Here is a 22483-nt window from a genome sequence, read left to right as displayed (position 1 = left end):
GAAAAGTCTCAGGGAGATGCAGGATGGGAGTACTGGGTGATTAGAGGGTGGTGTGGAGGCTGGGGAGGAAGGAGAGGCTCGCCTGCTAGGGGAGCTGACAATCTGGGTGAGAGGCGCTCATGCAGCTACTCGATTGTGCGGGTGCGGTGGGGGGTGCTGGAGAGGGGCGATAGGGGGTCCCTGGGGGTGGGGGGTCCTCCGGAAGGCTAGACTGAGAAGGGCCCAAGGAGTCCTCTAGGGGATAGGGGAGCAAGGAATGTGTGTATGATTCCTATAGAAATGGAGAGAGGGTGGTAGAGATCTGGGGACTGGGAGCTGATGTGGAGTTCAGATTTCAGGGGCTGAGAGGCGATGTGAGACTGCGACTGGGGGCCCAGGAAGGGAAGGTGAGGCTGAGCCGGGGGTGAGGAGGGCCACCTGATGGGGCCCGCGGAGGCAAGCAGGGAATGGCGGCGGGGGTGGAGGTGGGAGGAGGCGGGGAGGGCAGGGAAGCCGGGGCAGAAGTTGGTGTCCCTCAGCTCAGAGGAATACGGCGGGGGCGGGCCGCCAGGGGGGACGGGGCGGGGCGGAGCGGCGAGGCTGAGCCGGGCGGCGGGGCGGCTCCGCGGAGTCCCAGCCGGAGCCAAGCTGGACGGCCGCGCCTCCCTCACCGTCCCCGCCCGGAGCCCGGCGCCGCCGCTGCCCCGCCGCCCCGCCGCCCCCGCCGGTCGAGCCGTGACGCGGGCATGAGCCTGGCCTGCCGCCCGCTGAGCCAGCGCCCCCAGCAGGGGCCGCGGCTCCCAGGTAACTAGTGGGGCGCAAGGCGGGGAGGGGGCCTCAGGTCGCGCAGGAGCCCTCCAGACCCTCGGCGACTCCCCCGTGAGGACTCTCCAAGCCTATGGGACCTTCCTACCCCGTGGGGGTCCTCACGGGTCCACTTCCAAAAGCCAACCCCAGCCCCCGGAACTACCCCTTGAGCCCCGCCTTCCCCCAGCTCTCTTCTCCAGGGGACCCCAGGTCAGGGCTTGACCTCACACCTACCCAGCACCTACCCTACACCTACCCATCAAAGGAGCCCAGGCCCTTGTGCTCCCTGGCCCTGCCATCTCGAAGGGGCACAGCTCAGCTCATCATAGCTTGCCTCCGCGCACCCTTTCTGCTCTCATGGCCTCCTACTCTCTCAGTACCCCCCGCCCCTAAATTCCTAGAGACTCTCCAACTCCCCCACCGTCCACCCCACCTACAGATGATTTCTGCCCTATAGCTTAAACTCGCAGCCAGCTGCCTGCTTTTGTTGATTGTTTCTGCCTGTTCCTGGGATCCTGTTCACTCTCTCCTCCAGGGCTCCCAAAGTGTGGCTTCCCGTTAAATGCTTGCTGTCACTGCAGAGGGGTATGAGCAGAGGCCGGCACCTGGGCCATATCCCAAGCTGTGGCTGCGTGGCTGTTGCCAGGAGACTCAGATGGAGGATTTCGGGTGTAGGGGTCTAAGAGTCAAGGGCAGTGACGGGCGGGCAGGATCCACAGTAGCAATTTGAGGCTGGGCTTATTTAGTGCAAAGTCCTTTTTTGCCCCTTTCAAGAGATGTGGCTCCAGTGCAAGCCAGTCCTGTCCCCCAGCTGGCATGGGTCTCAGGAGCTGTGCCCCCAGTTGCTTGTCCTTCTGAGCATGGGCAATGGCTACTTCTAGCTCTTCTCTCCCAGGCAGGGCAGCAGAGCTAGGCATGATCTCACCCAACAACCAGGGCCACGCTGGGGCCACCCAGCCAGGCCCGGACATGGGGTGAGCAGTGCTGTCTCCCCTGGGTCAGCTCTGAACCAAACTGTGGGTCCGGGGCCCAGGGAAATGGGAACCCACCGCTGCCCACATGTCTTTGGAAGCTGAGCTGGGTCTGACCAGGTGGATATTGGTGGTGGTGGTGGTGGGAGAAAGGATGAAGAGGACAAAACAAATCCTGGAGATAATTACGGTTTTCAGCCCCCATATACTGAGTACTTACTCTGCACTCAGCAGTAAAGACTCCACCAGCAATGCAGGAGATGTGGGTTTGATCCCTGGGTTGGGAAGATTCCCTGGAGAAGGGAATGGCTACCCACTCCAGTATTCTTGCCTGGGAAATCCCATGGACAGAGGAGCCCAGCGGGTTACAGTCCATGGGGTTGCAAGAGTCGGACACGTCTGAGTGACTAAACAACAACACTCTGCACTGGGCACCATTCTAGGTGCTAGGATGGAGCTGTTAATTAGAGTAGGCTTAGCCATCAGGGAGCTGACATTCTAGGATGTTGTTGGAGACAGTGGCCAAGCAAACCAGCAGATGAAGAGGTAGAACCTGTGGGGATATGTGGGGAGAGTGGAAACTGGGTGTGGTGGTAGAGGCTGACTGGGGGCTCCCTTTGGCCAGGGTGGTCAGGGAAGGCCTCTCTAAAGTGATGGTCTTTAAACTGATGCGGTAGAATGAACCTTGGACTATCTGAGGGAACAGTGTTGTATAGGCAGGGAACAGCAAGTGCAGTGATCCGCATGGGTAGGAGTTAGGCATGTTGAGGAACATCCCCCCCCCGCCCCCGCCGCCTGGCAGGGGGGAGATGAGGCCAGAAGGGTGGGCGGGGGACTGGAGGAAGACCAGCGGCAGTGGTCTGGAGACATAGCACCACCTTCCTGGCTGGAGGGCCCAGAAGACAGTGACTGTTCTGATGTCTTTTTCTGCCAGTCTTCTCTTCCCAGTTGGTTTTGGATCTGACTTTGCCACCCACTTTCAGTCCTGCGGTGTTTCAGGTGGTGGTTGCTTGTGAGGATTTGCAGGGGTGGAGGAGATCAGGGATGGGGCGCTCCGGGGAAGGGAGGACCTCCTCCCGGCCCCTGATAGCCATCACATGTGGGTAGAGAGAACCAGGTTGGGGTGGGGGATGGGAAATGTCCCTGGTGCTGGAGACAATCCGGTCGATAGGATCTTTGCCAGCGGGTGGAGACAGCGAGCCGTCAGTGAGCCGGGGTCCAGGCAGGGCTGTCCCCAAGCCCTGATAAGATCCGATCTGTTGCGGGCTGGGGAGGCCCAGCCAGGCCGACAGCCACTCCGGCTCAGCCATTGGTTGCCAGCAGCAGCAAGTAGCGTTTGTTCTGGAGCCAAGCCTCCAGGCAGAATCTGGGTGCAGGGAGGGAGTGCTTAGACGGCTGTCCCACGGGGTAGGTGGGCAGTGGCCCCGCCCCACCCCTCTGCTGGGCACCAGGGAGTCTCCTACCCATTCCGCACAGGACGCCTGCTCTTCCTGGGAGAGGGGGACATTTCAGAGTCCAGCTGTCTCTGGAGGAGCCAGTGGTGTCCTGGTCGGGGGCAGGTACCATTTGTGGCTGAGCAATCACATTGATGCTAGGCTGGGAGGAGGAATGGGGGTCCTTACTCCTTCCCTGTTGAGGAGCTGTGTTGAGGGGGTGCTGGACACCCTGCTTAGCCTCTCAGAGTGCTCAGAGCTGACCTTACAGACCTGAGACCACAGTTAGTGGGGCATCTTTCCCTGCTGCAGGCTTATGAGCGCCAGAGCTGCTGGGGGTTCAGTAGTGATGGGGAAAGTGGCCCCCGTGCGGTAAGGGGAGGAGGGCTGCGGGGGCACCTTCCTGGTTCCTGCCTGCTGTGCTCAGCCCTCTGGCCATCTCTTGATGCCTGATTGGGTCTGCACAGGCTCAGCCAGGGGGCCGCGTCCTTTGGGGGATTTGTTGGTTCTGGGTACCCACCCCCCACCTTGATCCCATTGCTCATCAAATGTAAGTCTACCCATTGACCCTTCCCCCTCTCTCCCCGCCTCCCCAGCTCTCCTGTGCTGTATCACTCTGGGCCCCAGCTTGGGTCTTGCTCTTGCATATTTATTTGGAACCGAGTAAGGTCAGCACCACCTGTGACTCCAGGCCAGCATGAGCTGCCGGGCGCCCTGCCACCCAGGCTCTCCGTGGAAGGTTACTCTTCCCGCTGGTTTATTTCTAGGGCCTGGAGCCTAGGGCGGGGTGTGGACCTGTGGACAGACATGCCAGGGGTACTCCCGAGAGCTTGGCGGCTGCAGTCACTCAAGGGGTACGGCGGGGAAGGTAACGGGGAGAGGCAGGAAGGAGCAGGCCTGTGTTGGGCAGGTGGAAGGCTGGGCAGCAGCTCTCGAAATACAGACAGCCCTTTGGGTTTTCAAGGCAGACGCTCTTGGTCCAGCATGGGCAGGCAGGTGCCTAAGGATTCATTTCCTCATTTTAAATGGGCTAATTTATCTTTTTTTATTTTATTTTACTGGTGGGGAAATTGAGGCGCTGAGATGTTAAGCGTCTTGCCCAGGACCTCTTGACGTTAAGTGCGTGTTCCTGGCTGGGCCACATCCAAAGCTGCCCTGGATGAACCCCAGGCCCATGCGTGCTGGTCAGTGTGTTCTGAAAGGGGCCTTCCTTGCTCTGGACCCTCAGCCAGCGGCTGGCTGGCCATCATCTCAGAGGGGACTTTTACAGAGCTGGTCCTTGCTGGGGGGTCAAGGAAGCCCCAGATGGTGGAGACAGAGCTGGGAAAGCTTCTCTGAGTGCCAGCACCTGGGTCTGGCAAGGCTGTTGGGGGGGTGGAGGTCAGTACCAGGGAGGGACCCCACAGCCGACCTTACAGGAGGAAAACAGATCACTTGGGTGTGGCAGGGTCTTGGCCCCCAGGGAGCTGGGAGAGAAGGCGTGGATGGGCACGGAGGCCGCTGAGGGGTGCTGGAGGAGCTCTTGGGGTACACGGGGCATAGAGAGCACTACCCTCTGTGTCCCTTTGCCTGTTTGCATGTGCGCACTGGGGTAGTCACATCTGTTCCTTGTTAGGGACTCGACAGACAGGCCTCCAGAAGATTAATTAATGCCAAGCTGCTGGCAGCTCCAGCAGGACGCTTGCCCCAGGGTCCTGTCCTGGCAGCACAGATGCCCAGCTGACCCCAGCAATGCTACTACATTCTCATCCAGAGATGCCATGTTGCGGGCACAGCCCTGCCCCTGAGCCTGGGTGGCAGAGAAGGCTAAGGCGGTGGTGAGTAGCCAGAGCCAGGCGGCAGAGCATCCCATCCCCAGGCCCGCCTCCATCACCCGCTCTGGAACTTATTTGTCCCTGGCTGAAGCCTGGACTTGCTCTGTGACCCTGGCCACGCCGCCTCTCCTCTCTGGGCAGCTTGCTTTTCCCCAACCATAAAATGATCTGAAATGGACATTGGGCTGGGTCATCACTGAGACACCCCCCTCCACCAAGTCTGTGTCTTTGTTATCTGCCGACCTGCCTGATTCCAAGAGCCCCAGGTGGCACTCCTTTTCCAGCTGCATATGGACTTCCCCTTAGTCCCCCTCAATGTGGTCCAGCTGTGTCCTTTGCTCCCAGCCCAGGTGTTTGCTAGTTCTCCGTGTAATTAACTCCTGCCCCGGTCGAGGACACGGGACACCGAGAGTCCTGTCCAGACCCGGTGCCCTCACAGACCAACCCGGCCTTCCCAGCGCCAGGGCAAGGCAACCGCTTCGAGAGTGGCCACTGCCAGCCTGCCCAGCACATTCTTCAGGCTTATCTGCAGGCCCGTCCCATTGGACTCTGCCCTCCCACCCAGGAAGCAGCACCCAGACAGGCTGCTCAAGAGTTCCAGGGGGCGGGGAGAGCAGGGTTTGAGGGGACAGTTCTCAGACTCTTGCCTGGAGCTGGGGAGATCCAGGTATAGAACAGAGTGGGACAGAGGGCCTGGGGTGGTGGGGGGGCTGTCTGCTGAGACCGACGGGGTGGATCATCTAACCTTGGGGAGCATGGTCCCAGAATCTGTGCCATCTCCCAGGAGCCCGTCTCCTGGAAGGCTTCCTGCAGGGAGGTGCCCGCGCAGGAGGGGGGCTTGCTGGAAGCCTGCCCCTCAGCTGCAGCAGGAGCTAGGGCCCCGCCGGCAGCTCCCCAGCCACCTTTCCCTCTGCCCCCACCTCCACAGCAGGAGCCAGAGCCCATCCTCCCAGGAAGGGGTTAACCGTGTGAGGGAGGGGACTGGGCTAGACCATTTTCCTCGTAGAGGCCTCCACCTCGGGTTTTCCTGAATGGTTCTGCCGTCCTGGGGTGGGGAGGGAAGGGAAGGAAGAAGGGCGGGCAGAGGGAGGAAGGGAGGGGACGAGTATGGGTAGAGGAAGGAAAAAAAGATCGAGACGGCCAGGGGAAGAGAAAGATGTCACTGTCTAATCTCCCTGTCATTTTTATTTCCAGCAGGCGCCGGGCGAAGGAGCTGCTAGAACAATGCTGAGGCAGGCGAGGTGAGGAGCAGCTCTGGCAGCAGCCCCGTCGGAGGATCTTGAACAGGTGATCGGAGGAGCCGGGGAAACCGAAGCCACCTGGGCATCCCTCCCCTCGGTGCCTGAGAGAGACGAGCCTCAAAGACACGGTGGAGAAACCATGGCGACCAATTTCAACGACATCGTCAAGCAAGGCTACGTGAAGATGAAGAGCAGGAAGCTCGGGGTGAGCCACTTTCCAAGGGGCCCTGGGTCTGGCATCTGGGATGTCGGGGGTGCACGGCCACCCGCCGGTTCCCGGCCAGCCATCGTGCATTGCCGGTCTCTCGAGGTTTCTGGCCGGCGGGCTGCCTGGCATGTGCCTGGGCCCGGCTCTGCCCACTGCAGCCCCCACCCCAGCCCGGCTGGCTGGAGTCCCGGTGGCTGGGCCAGCGGTGGTGGCCGATGGGCAGGCGGCTCGCCTGCTATTGTTGAAGTTGTCGCCCGGGCAGCGGCTGGAAATGCCGGGCTGTATCTGAGCTGAGACCAGCTTGTCACTTCCCCTTGCCATCACCTCCTCGTCTCCCCCTCCCCTCCCCTGGCCTCTTTTCTTTAAAGTACCTCGTCTCTCCTGCTTCCCGTGGCTTTCTGTGTACCGGCATTTATTTATTTTGTCTTTGGTTGTTGCTTCTACGGTTGAAGTATTGGCCAAGGAGAGTGGTTGGTTGTTGGGGGTAGGGCGGCGGTATAAGGGGCACAGAAGCTGGCATTTATGTGGTTTATGAATGAGCACCTGGGTGGGATGGCCCGTGGCACTGGGCCCAGCTGCTTTCCTCCCAGGTTTTGGGGGCTTGGAGGGCCTATGGAGATGAGGCCTCAGATGCACCTTTGCTGGGTGTGCACCCTCTCCCACCCCCTACTGCTGAAACCCCCCCCCCAAAAGGCATGAGCAGGGGCCCCAGGGACCAACTTAATAATCTTGGTGAGGTTGTCCCAAGAGCTGCCTTTATTCCCTGACTCTCCCCGCTCTCTCCATTGAGGGGTCTCCCCAGTAAGATGGAAACCCTGACCCCTAAGATAGCCCAAGTCTTGTGTTTACCTGGGCCCCCTGCCCACCTTCCCCTCCCCCATGGCCTTGGTAGGAGTGGGGGTGCGATCTGACTTTCAAGGCTTCCTGGCTCAGCAGAGTGGGCTGGCGGAGGAGCTGGGCTCTGATACTCTGGGGCCCCTGCGTGGGTACCAGACAGAACAGGACTGGCCTTGCAGCAGGGTGGTTCTTGCGCCCCCTTCCACTCCTGTGGCCCTCACCCCAGGGCCCCTGTTGGGGGCTCTTCTGTCCAGGCAGGGGGCAGCCACTTAGCTGGTGGGCATGTTGGGGTCTTACCTGGATTTGGACTGTGTCCCAGCCTGGGCCTTGGTGGCCATCAGCCACTGTGTTCTTGCCCTGAGAGAAGGATGGAGCCCACTTGGAGCACAGAACAAGGAGAAAAGCTAAGGCTGAGTTGGGCAGGCAGGGGGCAGGGGCCCAGCTTCTAGTGTGGCTCCTCCTTCCCCAGGGCCCAGACCTGTCAGGGCCTTCAGGTCCCCAGGGGCCAGCTGGGCCGAGGGCCGGTCCAGAGCAGAGTTTCCCAGAAAGCCAAGGTGAGGTGGTCACTTGGGCTTAGAACCTGGCTGTTTCGGGGGAGGCCTGGGAACCTATGGCGGGCACAGTCAAGGGCAGGGTTTAGGAGCTGGGCTGTGGCCAGGCCCCGTCTGGAGTCACCCCCACTCAGGGAACTCAACTTGCCCCTGCAGATCTGCTGTGAGGGGCTGGGGCCACCGGGCCATTCTTGTCTCAGGCCAGCCATTCTTGTCTCAGCCCACAGAGGTGAGGGGGGGAAGGGCTGAAAGAGATCAGGAGCGGGCCCTCCTACCTGCCAGGGCTTTCCTCCCAAGGCAGAGCTGTGGCAGCCCGTTTCTGAAGCGCTGATCAAAGACCTGTGAGAAGTGGGGAAGGAGGGCTCTTGAGCACAGTGGCTCCCTGGGGCTCTGTGTTCGTGCGAGTGTGTGTGCGTGCGTGTGTGTGCATGTGTGTGTGTGTATCTTGTAACCAGGCAACCAGAGCGCTCAGGCCCCCAGGGCTTCTGCCCCTGCAGGCTGCACAGAGCCCCGCCTGGCAGGGCATATCTGAGTTGGCAGCATTCATGCATTCATTCATTCATTCATTCATCCATCCATCCATTCACGGTCCCTACACATGATCATTCACTTGTTCAGCAGGCTCTGTTCACCAGGCTACTGGGATGTGAGGATTCTGAGAATAAAATACAGTCTCTGCCCTAAAAGAGCTGCTCAGCTTAGAGCTGAGGCCTGCTGGGGTTTATGTGGACAGGCCGAGGGCTGAGCCAAGGTCAGGGGGGCAGGGACAGACATGTCTCCTGGAGTCTCCGGAGCCTGAAATAGCCTGGTGTGAGTTGCTTCTCAGGATGGAGACTGCCTCAGCCCACCGCACCCTGGGAACCTGCCTGCCGAGGACCTGGTGCCCACATAGCAGGGCAAAGAGGAGGGCCCCTCAGTCTCCATGCTGCCAGTGAGAGGAGCACTGGAGATTCCCGTGGAATGGCTCTGCCAGCCTTCTAGAGTGCTTGCTGAAAGAGTAGGTACACCCCAGCTGGACTTTGGGCTGGAAAAGAGCCATAGGAGGAAGAGTCAGAGGCCCAGGCAAGTGGCTAGGGCCACCAATGTGGCACCTCCCCGCTCCCTGGCTCCTTTGCCCCTCGGATGGGGTCTGGGAAGCTATAGAGAATTTAGGTGGATTTAGGCAAGGGTCACTAGCTGTGGTTGGGGCAAAGAGTGATGAACCTCACTGGGGAAGGCTCTGTGCTCTGGGGTGATTACAGGTTCCTGGCTCTGCTCCTTGACCTCTGAGAGCGCCTGGTTTCCCAGCTGGAGCAGGAAACTAATCCTGGTTCCCTTCATTCCCAGGATGGTCCTAGAGACAAGAGGGGGTGTTACCTACATCAAGAGCTGTCCCCTGGCTCTAAGAACAAGGGCTGTGGTGATGTGCAGGCTGGGAGCGGGCTCGGGCCTGATTCCTGTCCGCATGACATTGCCTCTGTCCTGGCCGGTGCTCCTGGGCTGAGCCTTAGCGCAGTGGTTTCCCAGTACGGCCTTGGCTCCAGGCAGCCAGTTTTAAATACCAGTTCTACCATTCATAAGCTGTTTACTCAACTCTTGGGTGCCTCAGATTCCATCTGTAAAGTGGAGATGATAATAGAACTGACCTCAAGAGTGACCCTGAGATTAAATGTGAGGAGTGCTAATAACAAAAAGCACAAATAGGAAGCACTCAATAAATGTTGGCTACTTAGATTAAACCCAGAGCTGAACTCATAGTAAACAGTAACTCAGGAGCAACTTTTATGGAGCCAGCCAAGAAATGACTGCCTTTTCAGTTTGGGGAGGGGTCTCTTCCCCAGGGTGGGGTGTCACACTGGTGTCAGCTGTCCCAGGTCTCCTGGGCCTGAGCCCCCTAGAAGGCTATGTGGCACTGCCCCTCGTGGTAGGCAGGGAAAACTGCAGGGTCACTTTGGCTGAGCTGGGAGTGGTCCAGGGTCCATCCCCCTGCCATCTCGCCCCACAGATCTACCGGAGGTGCTGGCTGGTGTTCCGGAAGTCCTCTAGCAAGGGGCCCCAGCGGCTGGAGAAGTATCCAGATGAGAAGTCCGTGTGCCTCCGAGGCTGCCCCAAGGTTAGGGGGCCTGGGCCCTAGCTCCCCAACCTGTAAGCAGCGATGATTGTTACTCAGAGTCCTGAGGGCCAACAGGACCTCCTGGGGGTGGCAGAGCTGCGGGGGATGTAGCGGGAGGTGCTTCACCCTGGCTGAGTCTCCTGTGGATGCCGTGCCAGGTGACAGAGATCAGCAACGTCAAGTGTGTCACACGGCTCCCCAAGGAGACCAAGAGGCAGGCAGTGGCCATCATATTCACTGACGACTCAGCACGGACCTTCACCTGCGACTCAGGTGAGGGGATGGGGCTGCAGGTGGTGTGCCGGTCAAGGTCCAGTTGGTAGGGGGCAGAGCCAGGCTAGCTCTCCTGACGGGGTGTGAGGTGTAGGGGAGGAGGGCGCTTTTGAGGGAGCCGCCCCCCAGGATGAGGTGGGCAGGCAGGCAGAGTCCACTAGCCTTGCCCTCTCTGCCTTGCGTGCGGGGACTACCCCAGCTGAAGCAGGTGGGGTGGGCTGCCGAGGGACCCTGGGTTGGCAGCATGATGAGATACTGTTTTCTCCAGAGCTGGAGGCAGAGGAGTGGTACAAGACACTCTCTGTGGAGTGTCTGGGGTCGAGGCTCAACGACATCAGTCTGGGAGAGCCAGACCTCCTGGCCCCAGGAGTGCAGTGTGAGCAGACAGGTGAGGCCTGGTGCTGGCACAGGGTGGGGGTGGGGGGACCTCCCCCCACCCCCCGAAAGCTCCAGGCCCTCTTGGCTTCTCCCCTCCAGATCGCTTCAGTGTCTTCCTGCTGCCCTGTCCCAACCTGGACGTATACGGCGAGTGCAAGCTGCAGATCACCCACGAGAACATCTACCTCTGGGACATACACAACCCCCGCGTGAAGCTCGTCTCGTGGCCCCTCTGCTCACTGCGCCGCTATGGCCGGGATGCCACCCGCTTCACCTTCGAGGCTGGCCGGTAGGACCCACTCGCCTCCCTACCCTCCAGCCATGGTCTTGATGGTGGCTGCCACTCACTTGTGTTGGGCCCTGTGCTGAAAGCTCATTTATCGGCATAGCATCCTGAAGGGGAACATAATATTCCCATTTTACAGATGAAGAAATCGAGGCTCCCAGCAAGTACGTCAAAAGCTCAAATCAGATGCTGGCACTGGCACTGACCAGCTGTGTGATGGCAGACCTGTGTCTCAGTTTTCTTATCTGTCAAATGGGATAATAAAAGTACCTAGCCTCATACACTGGGTGATGATGGTGACTGGGTGTATCTTGAACTCTGGAGGAGCCTGCCTAGACTCCAATTCTGTATACTCCACCATGTAACTTTGGTTGTTACTTAGCTTCTGAATGCCTCAGTTTTCTCATCTATAAGATAGTTTGAGAAAAACTGTAGTAATGAGGAAACTAATCGCAACAGACCAGGTGGTGGAGAAAACAGAATGGATTAATTCTCGTAAAGCATTTAGACCACCACCGGGCCCATGGAAAATGTTCAGCACATTTGAGCTGGGTGGTCAGGCCCTCAGGTAACAGCCCTGCCTGTTCCCAAAGGAGAGCCTGACTGAGCATGTCACATACGTGGGACGCGCCCACCACCGTGCTCTCTGCTCCCTGTGTCCCCAGGATGTGTGACGCTGGAGAAGGGCTCTACACCTTCCAGACGCAGGAAGGGGAACAGATTTACCAGCGGGTCCACAGTGCCACCCTGGCCATCGCCGAGCAGCATAAACGAGTCCTGCTGGAGATGGAGAAGAATGTGAGGGTGAGGTTGCACACGTCTCAGTCCAGGGTAGGGGACGGCGGGCGGGCAGTCAGGACTGGGAGAATGCCAGCCGTCTCCAGCTCGTGTGTATGGCAAAGGCAGGCAGGGTCTTGGGCTGGCTGCCCCTGGGCTTAGCCGCTGACCCTTCTCTGCCCCACAGCTGCTCAACAAGGGCACAGAACATTACTCATACCCCTGCACGCCCACTACTATGCTGCCCCGCAGTGCCTACTGGCACCACATCACAGGTTCCCAGAACATCGCCGAGGCCTCCAGCTTCGCCGGTGAGTCACTGCTGTGCGTCACCCCCACCAGCCAGGAGGCTCTGTGGAGGACAAGGCATGCTGGGCAGGGGTCTTCTGTCCCGGGCCCAAGTCCTCAGCCTGCGTCTGTGTCCACAGGTGAGGGGTATGCAGCAGCCCAGGCCAGCTCAGAAACGGACCTCCTCAACAGATTCATCCTGCTAAAGCCAAAGCCCAGCCAGGGGGACAGCAGCGAGGCCAGGGCCCCTTCCCAGTGACGGCAGAGCTAGCGTGCCTGGACGACCGCTGGGGCTGCCTGCAGCGTCTCGTGGACGGCCTGCAGGGGCTGTGGGCCAGGAGCCCAGAGAAAGGGAGCAAGCCGTCCCTTCTCTGCCCCCAAGGGTGAGACTGGACCAAGGCAAAGGGCTGGCCATGCCACCTGAGCATGTGTGAGGGGCTGGAGCTACCATAGGACTATATACGGTTAATGATTTTAATATATATGGCTTATGACATTATTCTATATTAATAAGATTTCCCCCTCTGTCCCTCCCTGCCACCACATACACATTTTTTATCCCCATGACCAGGCCAGTCAGGGCTGTTTCTGAATGTGAGGGCGGTGGTTTTTCCTGTCCAAGGGGTACCAGCCCTCCTGCTTCGGGCCCGAGGAGGGAGAGTCCACACTCCCTGCGCCTGCTCTGGCTGCTGGCTTTCCCACGCAGCCCAAGGGTGGAGAAAGCAGGTGGCTTCTCGGTCCCTCTGGGCCTGGTGGCACAGGAAGGATCCGAGCTTACACTGTGCCACTCGGCAGCCTTGCACTTGGGAGTTTTACACAGAGGTGACATCTCGCCGACACCTCAGGTGAAAATCTGGTTTTAAAGTGGTTTCTGCCTAGGCTCTTCCTGCTTCGTAGGCGAGAAGACGCCCTGGGGGCAGGGTGCTGTTACCTCAGCCCAGGGAGAGTGGCCCTTCCCGAGCTCTCTCCTGCTCCAGGGCCAGGCCGGCCCCCAGGAGGACTGAGGGGTCGGGGGGAGCACCCTGCTGCCCCCTCACGGACCAGGTGGGCAGCGCTCCCATAGAGGGTGCCCCCCTGCCCTGTGTGGCCTCCCTCTGGCCAAAAGGACTCAAAAACCAAGACCGCCCCATTTCCTCCTCCCGACATGGTGCTGAGGCTCCCTGCTGAAACGCAATTAAAGCAATTGATTTTCTAGTGCTGGTATTTATTGACTACCGTGCAGAAGGGCTATCTTTCTACTCACATCAAACCTTTGGTTGTGTGTGTGTTGGGTTTTTTGTTTTTAATATTTTAGGGTTCTGATCTGTGGGAACAGACCCTGTTGTAAATAACCACTATTCGAGCCGTGGCAGGAGGATGGTAAAGCAAGAGGCCCCTCCAGACAGAGCCCTGGAGCCAGGGAGGGACTACGGCCCGTTCAGCTCTGAACCTGACCCAGGGAATAACCACCCCAGGAGTAAGCTAGCCTGAAGAAGGGCACCCAGAGGCCATGGGAAGGGAGGCAGAGCTGGCTGGCTCGGTTCGTGGCTCGATGACGCATGAAGGAGATTACGTACGTTGTGCTCTTTATTGCCAAAAATAAAAACTTTCAAAAGACAACTACTGTTAATAAATAACCCTTCCTTTCTGTACTAGATTTCCGGTTTTCTCCAGGCTTCTCCTGCCAGGCTGCCTAATTAACTGTGTTGGGTGTGTGCCTACCTACAGGGCTAAGGGGTCAAGGCCAGATCTTCATTAAGGTCCTTGTCCTCTCCCCCGCCCCCCACCACACACAAATTAAATCATCTGGCCATTGCTGGTGAAGATTGAAACTGATGGGTAGAGAACAAAATACAAGGTTTACTGGGGGGAAGAGGGGAATAGCCTGGGACTAACACTACTCTTAAGAGGTTCTCAAATTCAGGACATTTGAGAATCTGAGTGAAAGACCAATAGGGTGGCCGAGGCAGGGACTGGAAGGGCGCTCGGGCAGCCCGAGTCAGGATTCAGAGTCAGTCCCTACACACGAGCCTACAATGGTGAGCACTCCAACTCATGAACAGAAAGGGTTCAAAGTAAAGAGCTGAAATGACCCAAAGATGAGAGTCCGGCTCAGTGGTTGTCAACAGGGGAGCCCTATGGCCCCTGAGGCACACTGGGAGACAGGGTGGAAGGAGTGTTTCAGGGAGCATTGTTGCCGACCCACAGGCAGGCCCAGGGATGCTAAATGAAGGGGAAAACTGTCCTGCAGGCAATGGCAGTGGCGCCCCCGGTGATCTGTAACCGATCAAGGCTGGCATGGACCTATCCCTCCCTGCTGCTGCCTTGCTAATTGGTACTGAAGGCTTGCCAAGAAACTTGAGCAACAGCTGTCCAGTCCCCAGGAGCCAAAAAGAGTCTCAGAAGAGACCTGAAATCCAACTGTTTTGCTCCAACAGGTGAGCTGCAGCTAGTTTATGGTGAGGACGTCACTCTGGATCTCGTGGCTTAACTGGGTCTGTAAATCACTCAGCTTCTTCTTTAATCCAGAGAGGGCTGAAAGGACGATGGTCTCGGGGCGCAGAGAGCCACAAGACTCCACATTGTAGTAAAACCTGAGAGGCAAGAGTCCAGTGAGAGCCCTCCACAATGCATTCAGGCCAGCGGGCCCCAGCTTTGGCCAAGGGCCTCCCTACCTTCTAGGTCCTGACTCCTTTCTCCCCATGAATTTGACCTTGTCCCAGGGTTGACCTCCATCCAGCTTCTTAAAAACAGTGGTCCCAGCGCACTCTGTAGGACCTCAAGAGGGCCATAGCGGCCTCAAAAAGATACTGTGTGACAATCTCAAAACACTTGTGTACAGACACATTCCACACTGAGGGGAAGGAAGATAATAAGCAGTGCCACTGCTCCAGCGTTTTCAGCTTTGTCACTAGAAGGCTTTGGACAGTCTGGGGCCCTAGGTTTGATCTTATGTTGGTCTTTCTTTGGGGGCTGAATAATCACAAAAGGAACAGTCTGGATAACTGGAGGGCCCCCTTCTCCCAGTGACCAAAAGGGGGACTTAAAGGGGGTTCAGCAGTTACCAGCCCCTCCTCAGCTGAGGGGAACTGGACAGGAGGGAAAGGGGCTCCCTAACTCAGAGGCTGCACCAGACCTGTGACCTTCGAGTGCCAAACCAGAGTCTTACCTCTCTGGCTTGCCGTTGGGGTCGTAGGGTGCCTGCGACTCATCCTCATCCAGCTCTGAGTACTCACTCTTTGGCCTGAGGTCAAACAGAGGTCAGCACAGGGTTGCTATGGCCGCTTTCAGGGGACCTGTGTCTCCTAGTCAGGCTGCCCCATCTGGGTCACTAGGAGCCACTTCCACACCCACCCACCCAGCCGGCCTTCAACTCCCACCAGGAACATACCATTCCTCTGGCTTGGGGTACACCGTGTGCCTCAGGGCATTGTCAGGGTCATACTCAAAAGCCACTCCTGCAGTTGGGTTCCACTTGGCATGTTCCTTGCCAAAGCCTTTTTTGGCATAGGCTCGCAGTCTCAGCTCCTGGCCCTTTCTCAGCTTGACAATGAGAATGTCTGTGGGGACAGGTGACAGTCAGTCGAGGGCCGGCAGAGGCACAGTTCTCCGGGTCTGACCTGCAGCCCATGGAAGACCAGACAACACGAGAGGCTGGGTCTGGTCTCTGCCTCTCTCGGGGTGCCTTACCGTCCTGCTCCACGTAGTCGTTGGGGTCATTATCTCGGTTCCTAGATGTCACCTGCAGGGAGTCCAAAAGAGGCATTTATTAGCAGCTGCTCATCTCACCCGGAAATCGTCCAGCACCTCCAGGGATCCCGTCTGTGCTGGTGACTGGCCTCTAACCCCTACAACCTCCTCAGTCAAAATAGTACCATGGTCTTCAAAAGGGTCCTAAGGGGGCAGAGGGCCCACAGCACCAATGTTTCTGCCCATCCTGGCAAGGGTCCAGAATCATTAGCACTTCTAAGCATCAGGCTCACATTAAGGCAAAGGGTAACACAGGGAAGTTGACATCTTCTAAGAATCCACCCCAATCTGGCCAACTGGAGCCAGGAGAACAGCAAAGGTCCCAACAGGGAAGGCCTTCCTGACCGGAATGACCCGGGGGCTGTTGGAGATGAGGTCTCGAGATGTGACGTGACGCGTCTGGTCTTCATTGCACCGCACGTCCAGAGTGAACTCCACCGAGCACTCAGGGCAGAACTCTTCACATGTGCAGTCCTGAGGTGGGAGAGAGACAGCAGTGAGTCTGTGGACAGACAGTGAAGTCTGGCTTGGCTCCCCCCTTCTAATACCCTGTCCTTGAAGGTTCTTCATCTGATGAAAGGGTGGACCACAGCCGCCAGTCTCTTGTCAGCTGTGTCCATCCACACACCACTCTTGGGCTGCTAAACGGCTCTTCCTCAGAGAACCAAGGCACTAACAGAGGAGGCTTTCAGCCCGCACAGTTCAGTACCCATGAGCTGGCGCTAGCTTGGGAATGCAATTACCACTTAAAACAATCTAGAAGACAATAGAAAAAGTACCTTTTAAGCTCCAGACTACTGACCTTTTCTAAAAAAGTTTCATACATTCACAAAAGCAGAGAAGGGTATAAGAGTCTGCCACCATGTAAGTATTGCTCAGCTTTAATAGTTCTCAAGTTTGCCATTCTTTAAACTGATTCTTGAAACACTCCCGTCTTAAGAGACTAGCTGCCACCATTTAACGTCAGGCAAGAAGAGAGCTACTAGAATGTAGTCAAGCAAACTGTTCTCCCCTCATATTAGTGAGGAAAATCCAAGCTACTTTTGACGTTTTCAAGACGATGAAGGAAATCTATGGGCCACACCTGGCCAGCCTGTAATCACACACAGGTGGGACAGGAAGGCAACCTAGACCCTCCAGATGGAATCACTCTTAGAAATATGAAATTAAAGAATCAAAATGTAATGGAAGACAAAAATATAAAAAGGTACTCAACCTAAAAAAAAAAAAGTACAATGAAAAGAGAAGAGTCTGTTCAAGGAGATCAAGAGACTAAAGAGGTGTGACAACCAAATGCAGTGCATGCATCACAGATCACAAACAGCCAATCAGGGGGAATTCCTTGGCAGTCAGTGGTTAGGACTTGCCCTTTCTCTGTCAAGTGTGGGGTTCAAACCCTGGTAGGGGAATAAGATCTGGTAAGCCAAGCAGTTCAGCCAAATAAAAAAAAAATTATGGACATTTTGAGTTTAACTAGGAAAGTCTGAATTTAGACTGTATATAGATAGTACAAATCCACACTTATTTTCTTAGGCATAATATTGTACTTAGGTAAGAAAATATCCTTATTTTTAGGACACACATGCTGATGTAGTTAGGGGAGAAATATCATGATTTCTGTAACGTTCTTTCAGATGGTTTAGCAAAAATCACAACATCTATATGAAACATAAAGCAAATATAGCAAAGTATCAACAACTGTAAATTAAAAGTGAAATGAGAATGAATATGTATTCTATTTTTAACTTTTCTGCAAATTTTAAGAAAACACAAATGAAAAATCCAGGCCATCTTTATTCAGTAAATGCAATACTAGAAAAAAATTTAATGGAAGAAACTGTTCAGTCACGGGGGATGCATATCTTTATGTAAGATATGGACTAACTGCTCTTCAATCGGTGGTACAACTGTCTTTACCAATATACGTGATGTTTTATTTCTTAAAAACAGACTCTGGGGACATGAAGCAAAAATGATGAAATGTCAAAATGTGACAGGTGGTTTGGTGGCAGCACGCCTATTTGTTTTATTAGCTCCACACTTTGCTGTGTGCTCGAATATTTAAAAAAAAACACATATATGGACTTCCCTGGGGGCGCAGTGGATAAGAATCCACCTGTCAATGCAGGGGACACAGGTTCAAACCCTGGTCCAGGGAGATCCCACATGCGGTGGAGCAACTAAGCCCGTGCACCACAAGTACTGCTGAGCCAGCAGCAGCAACCGCTGAGCCCGCCTGCCGCAGCCACTGCAGCCCTTGAGCCTGGGGCCGGCGCCCGCAACGAGAAGCCCCCACAGTGAGAAGCCCGCACACTGCAACCAGGAGTACTCCCGCTCGATGCAAATGAAATAGCTCGAGCAGCAACGAAGACCCAGCACAGCCAAAATAAATAATTAATAAAACAAACAAATAGCAACACACATATACATTTACAAAATATATCAAATTAGCCATTAGCACACCAAAATGATGTGCCCCTGGGAATACCAGAAAAGGGGTTGATTCAGGACCACCGAAAGCCATCAAGAAGGAATACTCTCAAGCTGTCAACTAATGCAGCTCTGGTGAAAGGATGCAGGTAACCTGATCCTATCCTACACGTTCCCTAGTTCTGAATCTGTTAATATATCATGGAAGTGGCAAACGTCACCCCAGAGGAATGGAGCCATGTTTCAGGAAGACAACCTATAGGGTGAGGCATACAGCTGGCAGACAGCTGCTGCTCTGCAGAACAGTTCTCACTCCCTCTGCTCCCTGTCCTCACCCGCTATCCTTCTGTTGATGCCCTTTAGCCTCCTAGGCCCCTGTCCCTGGGAAGAGATGCTCTGGAAAACATTGCACACCAGATGCTGAAGAGAAACAGCTCCATCCGTTCGGTATAAATGAGCATCCAGGTGTATGTCCCCTCTGGCTAATGAGACTCTCTGATGCCCCTTGAGCCTCATCAATCTGTGGTCCCATCAGAACCAAAGACCGATGCCTGCCTTGGGCTCCAGACAACATCTCCACGCTGTCTTTCTAAAAGCCGAAATCGAGATGGCAGCAAAAAATCTCCTTGGGAACTGAGTTCCCTGCCTCCCCCGAGCTCCCCAAGCACACAGCATACCCGGGAGTACTGCAACTTGTCCACAATGTCGTCACTGGTGAGAGGGATTAATCCTGGAAGACACAGAAAAGCACAATGAAGAAGGCAGGAGCCAAGCTAAAAGGAGTCCACAAGTCCCCTTTGGAGTGAGGACGCTTCTTCCTCTGAGACTGGCACAGCCCCCTCCCTTAACTCTCCAAACCCAGCACTCACCAAGTCTGTGAGCAATGAACTCGTCATGAAGGACAGAGGAATTGGCATCAATCTGAACCCAGTCAATTGCTAAAGAATGAAGGAAGCAGAAAAAGCAGACAGGCAGATTAGCCACCAAATTTTCCAGATTTAAAAATCATCTGAAAGTGTTAGTTGCTCAGTCATGTCTGACTCTTTGCAATCCCATGGACTGCAGCCTGCCAGGCTCCTCTGTCCATGGGATTCTCCAGGCAAGAATACTGGAGTGGGTTACCATGCTCTTCTCAGAGACTCTTCCCGACCCAGGGATCGAACCCCGGGGGCTTCCTGCACTGAGGCAGATTCTTTACCATCTGAGCTCCTCCAAATCATCTAGTGCGTACTAAATTGCAGAGGCCGAGTCAGGCTGCCAGAGACTCTGATTCCACAGCTCTGGAGTGGGGCCCAGGAAGCTGCATTTTAATAAGAACCACACACACACACCGCACCACACTTCCCTGCTCAGGCAGTTATGATGCAGAGTTCCCTGTTATTACCCCAAAAACACTGACCTAAAGATACCACGAGAATGGGAATGTGTTTCTTAGAGCTGAATATTTCTGTGGGAAGCACTTAAATCTGCTACTCATGCCAACACCAGTAAGAACACAAACTATTTGGGCACTTGAAAGTTGGACAAACCTCAGAGAAGTAACAAAGACTTATGGTCCACATCTCCTTTTGTGATATGACTAGATTACCCAAATTAATACTTGATTATCATTCAACCAAATCATGTTTACACAATTCCTTTAATGGGCAAGGCATACTAATCCCTACCAGCCATGAGCGAGGAGGAGAACTATAGTGTCACACACAATTGACTTAAACACACATTTACTCATTCATTCATAAATATCTGTACATAAACAATTAAATTCAGAAATCAAAGGGCAGTGAGACCAACTGTCCAATGAGGGGCAGACACTAGGAACAGAGGACCAGATATGACCAGACCCCCACCTGCTTGTCCTTCTGCTTCCTAAACCTGAGCCAAGAAAGGACTAAGAGCCAAGCTTTTCTGTCTCTGCCTTTCCTCCCAATGGCCTGCCTTTAACCTCTCCTGTGCAGGATTAAAAACCCTGTGAGTTTCCCATAAACCAGGACTTGCCCACCCTCTGTGATACAGAGATGAACACTCTCTCCCGGGAAGAAGCTACTCTCTCCTAGAACTCTGTCCATACTTCTCTTAAGACACTTTTCTTAATTGCGTTATATTTGTGTGCATCTTGCTTCCACTTCAAGCTTCAAAACTTCTTTGGGTCTTCAGATGTCTTAATTTCTGTATTCCTAACTGGGGTCTGGATTGCAAGAGGTGCTTCATGCTACTTGTGGGAAAAGTGGCGCTTGAATGTCAGTGTCTAAAGCACAACTGCCTCATTTTACTCATGATGAAACTAGGGTCCTGAGACCCCACGGGGTGACTAGGCAGAGAAGGAGAACCAGCACTCCAAGCTCTGAGTTGAAAAAGTCTCTGGGGGGTGGTAATGGTGGAAAAACTACAATGTCCTCTGCTTGCCAAACAATTGGCCTGTTTATCTCTTAGGAATTTGCACACTTGATGCAGTAACTGGCTTACATCTCTTTTTCCTAAACCAAACTCTGAGTTAACACTCAGAAAATATTTGTAGTATATCTGTAGACAGGCAGAACACTCAGTGAAGAGTGGCTGGAAGAAATGCAGAAACAGATCCTTTCTCCTCAAAGCGTCAAACCCACTGCAGCTATGGTTCTCCTTAAACCCTAAAAGAATCTGCCTGCAAATGCAGGAGGAGAGGGTCTGATCCATGGGTTGGGAAGATCCCCTGGAGGAGGAAATGGCAGCTCACTCCAGTATTCTTGCCTGGAGAATCCCATGGACAGAGGAGCCTGGTGGGCTACAGTCCATGGGGTCACAAAGAGTCGAACACAATTGAGCAACTGAAGATGAACTCCTAAAGAACCCTGTACTTTTCAGCTCTGCGTTTCCAGTGCCTAGCACCACTGTCTGGATGCTCCCGAAATGCAGCTGACGGAACAGATTCATATCTACCGGCACTGGAGACTCACTGACCACAAGGCACAGAGATTATTCCCCTTAATCGTTAACGTCGCCCTGACAACTATTAGCGTCCGAACACTAGAGAGGGGGCTGTAACAGAGTTCAATAGCTTGCCCAAGTTTCGCAGCGATAGTAAGTGAAAACAGTTTCTGAGTCCCAGTCCACAGGCTCCTGAGCCCATGCGATTCACCAACGCACGGAAAAGAATGGAACTAAATAAATAGCCCGTGGAGCCAGAGAGGTGGCCAGAATGGCCCTGGGCCAAGGGCCAAGGGCCCGATCAAGTCTCCAGCACGACTGTTCTCTTAGCGCCACCAGTCCGTCGAGCAAACCAAGGCTGGAGGCAGGAGCTGCAAGGTAAAGGGAGGGGTGGAGTGGGGGGGGGGGGGGGGGGGGGAGAGGCCTGGTAGCCCTGGCAACGAGACTGGGGTCGCTTACCTATTATGGGCACCTCAGCGATGAAGACCCTCCGGATAGAATTTGCCACCCTGAGGAATGAAAACCAAGCGGCGTGTGGGTACCCCAGCCTCGACAGGCCGGGCTCGCGCCCCACCGTGCCCAAAGCGGAAGCCCTGGCCCTGGAGCCAGTTCTGAAAAGACACGACGTCCCGCAGGCTGGGGCCCCCGGCTCTCCAGAACCGCCAACCTCTTCCCCCAGCAGTCTTACGCCAGGTCCGTGTTCTCGATGATGAACTTGACATTCTCGTCGGTGAGCTCCGTGATCCGCACTGTGGGCTGGTTGGCGTACGGCATCGCGCCCCACCGCTCGCTAGGCCTCTGGCGTCAGCTCTGCCGGGCCTGCGCAACTCCGCCAGCGGAAGTCCGTCAGCGGGGCCTCGCCACTGGCGCGGAGGGGCGCTCACAGCGCCGCTCACAGCGCCACCTGCTGCTCGGAGGCCCGAAATTTTCTACCCACCCCTCCCACCACCTTCTTGAAGAGGCGCCAGGTTCAACCATTCGGAGGGCGATTTGGCAAAGCATGCACACATCCTTGATTCCGCAGTAACACTTCTAAGAATCCATACTGCACAAATGTTTGCAGTTGTAAGCAAACATACATGTACAGGGACGTTCACTGCAGCTGCTGCTGCTGCTAAGTCGCTTCAGTCGTGTCCGACTCTGTGCGACCCCATAGACGGCAGCCCACCAGGCTCCGCCGTCCCTGGGATTCTCCAGGTAAGAACACTGGAGTGGGTTGCCATTTTCTTCTCCAGTTCACTGCAGCAGTCTGTAGCAAAAGATAAATAAAACTTGCCCATTGACAGAGACCTGGTTAAATATACAAACACAGGAATACTGTGTAAAAAACTGTGTAACGTTTTTTAAAAGGATGAAGTGTGTAAATTTATGGAAGAACTAAAGTACAGTTGGTCCTCCATATGCAAGGGTTTTGAATCCAACCAAGTGAAGATAAAATTCCATAAAGTTCCAAAAACAAAATAAATTTGCTGCACGACCAGC

General features: G+C 55.3%; 3 protein-coding genes across 8 annotated transcripts in view; 2 read left to right on the top strand and 1 right to left on the bottom strand.

Moving 5' to 3' along the window:
• The window catches only part of PSME3IP1 (proteasome activator subunit 3 interacting protein 1), a 348568-nt gene that overhangs the window by 31767 nt on the left and 294318 nt on the right, over nucleotides 1–22483 (top strand). The gene's annotated exons all lie outside the window — the stretch shown is intronic.
• Nucleotides 54–13129, top strand: DOK4 (docking protein 4). 6 transcript variants are annotated; one of them, XM_055553903.1, is made up of 9 exons: nucleotides 605–783; nucleotides 6199–6450; nucleotides 9826–9933; nucleotides 10092–10206; nucleotides 10475–10594; nucleotides 10684–10873; nucleotides 11536–11674; nucleotides 11835–11958; nucleotides 12076–13129. In XM_055553903.1, the coding sequence occupies exons 2-9, from the start codon at nucleotides 6385–6387 to the stop codon at nucleotides 12192–12194; spliced, it is 981 nt and encodes a 326-aa protein (XP_055409878.1). In that variant the 5' UTR covers nucleotides 605–783; nucleotides 6199–6384; the 3' UTR covers nucleotides 12195–13129. The 6 variants fall into 6 exon arrangements, with proteins under 6 accessions (XP_055409876.1, XP_055409875.1, XP_055409873.1 ...); XM_055553901.1 differs by lacking the exon at nucleotides 605–783 and adding an exon at nucleotides 54–106 and having other exon boundaries at nucleotides 11835–13129; XM_055553900.1 differs by having other exon boundaries at nucleotides 602–783; nucleotides 6202–6450; nucleotides 11835–13129.
• Nucleotides 13489–21846, bottom strand: POLR2C (RNA polymerase II subunit C). The gene is made up of 9 exons (XM_055553908.1): nucleotides 21690–21846; nucleotides 21461–21510; nucleotides 18964–19032; nucleotides 18772–18824; nucleotides 16010–16138; nucleotides 15605–15656; nucleotides 15306–15474; nucleotides 15084–15158; nucleotides 13489–14508 (listed from the first exon to the last, which is right to left on the bottom strand). Exons 1-9 carry the CDS (start codon nucleotides 21773–21775, stop codon nucleotides 14364–14366), a joined length of 828 nt encoding a protein of 275 aa, XP_055409883.1. The 5' UTR covers nucleotides 21776–21846; the 3' UTR covers nucleotides 13489–14363.

Source organism: Bubalus kerabau, chromosome 17 (assembly GCF_029407905.1).
Source record: "Bubalus kerabau isolate K-KA32 ecotype Philippines breed swamp buffalo chromosome 17, PCC_UOA_SB_1v2, whole genome shotgun sequence".
In the NCBI taxonomy this organism is placed as follows: domain Eukaryota; kingdom Metazoa; phylum Chordata; class Mammalia; order Artiodactyla; family Bovidae; genus Bubalus; species Bubalus kerabau.
Note: the sequence above shows the minus strand (reverse complement) of the source record. Positions and strands in the feature narration are given on the sequence as shown.

Excerpts from the sequence above, each read along its gene's own strand:
- POLR2C (XM_055553908.1), bottom strand. The coding sequence starts at position 21,775 with ATGCCGTACGCCAACCAGCCCACAGTGCGGATCACGGAGCTCACCGAC. Across the intron at positions 16,139-18,771 it reads ACAAGTTGCAGTACTCCCGG|GACTGCACATGTGAAGAGTT; the intron begins GTATGCTGTGTG and ends CTCCCACCTCAG. Across the intron at positions 15,657-16,009 it reads ACAGCCCCCGGGTCATTCCG|GTGACATCTAGGAACCGAGA; the intron begins GTCAGGAAGGCC and ends GACTCCCTGCAG.
- DOK4 (XM_055553901.1), top strand. The coding sequence starts at position 6,385 with ATGGCGACCAATTTCAACGACATCGTCAAGCAAGGCTACGTGAAGATG. Across the intron at positions 10,595-10,683 it reads AGTGCAGTGTGAGCAGACAG|ATCGCTTCAGTGTCTTCCTG; the intron begins GTGAGGCCTGGT and ends TCTCCCCTCCAG. Across the intron at positions 11,675-11,834 it reads AGATGGAGAAGAATGTGAGG|CTGCTCAACAAGGGCACAGA; the intron begins GTGAGGTTGCAC and ends TCTGCCCCACAG.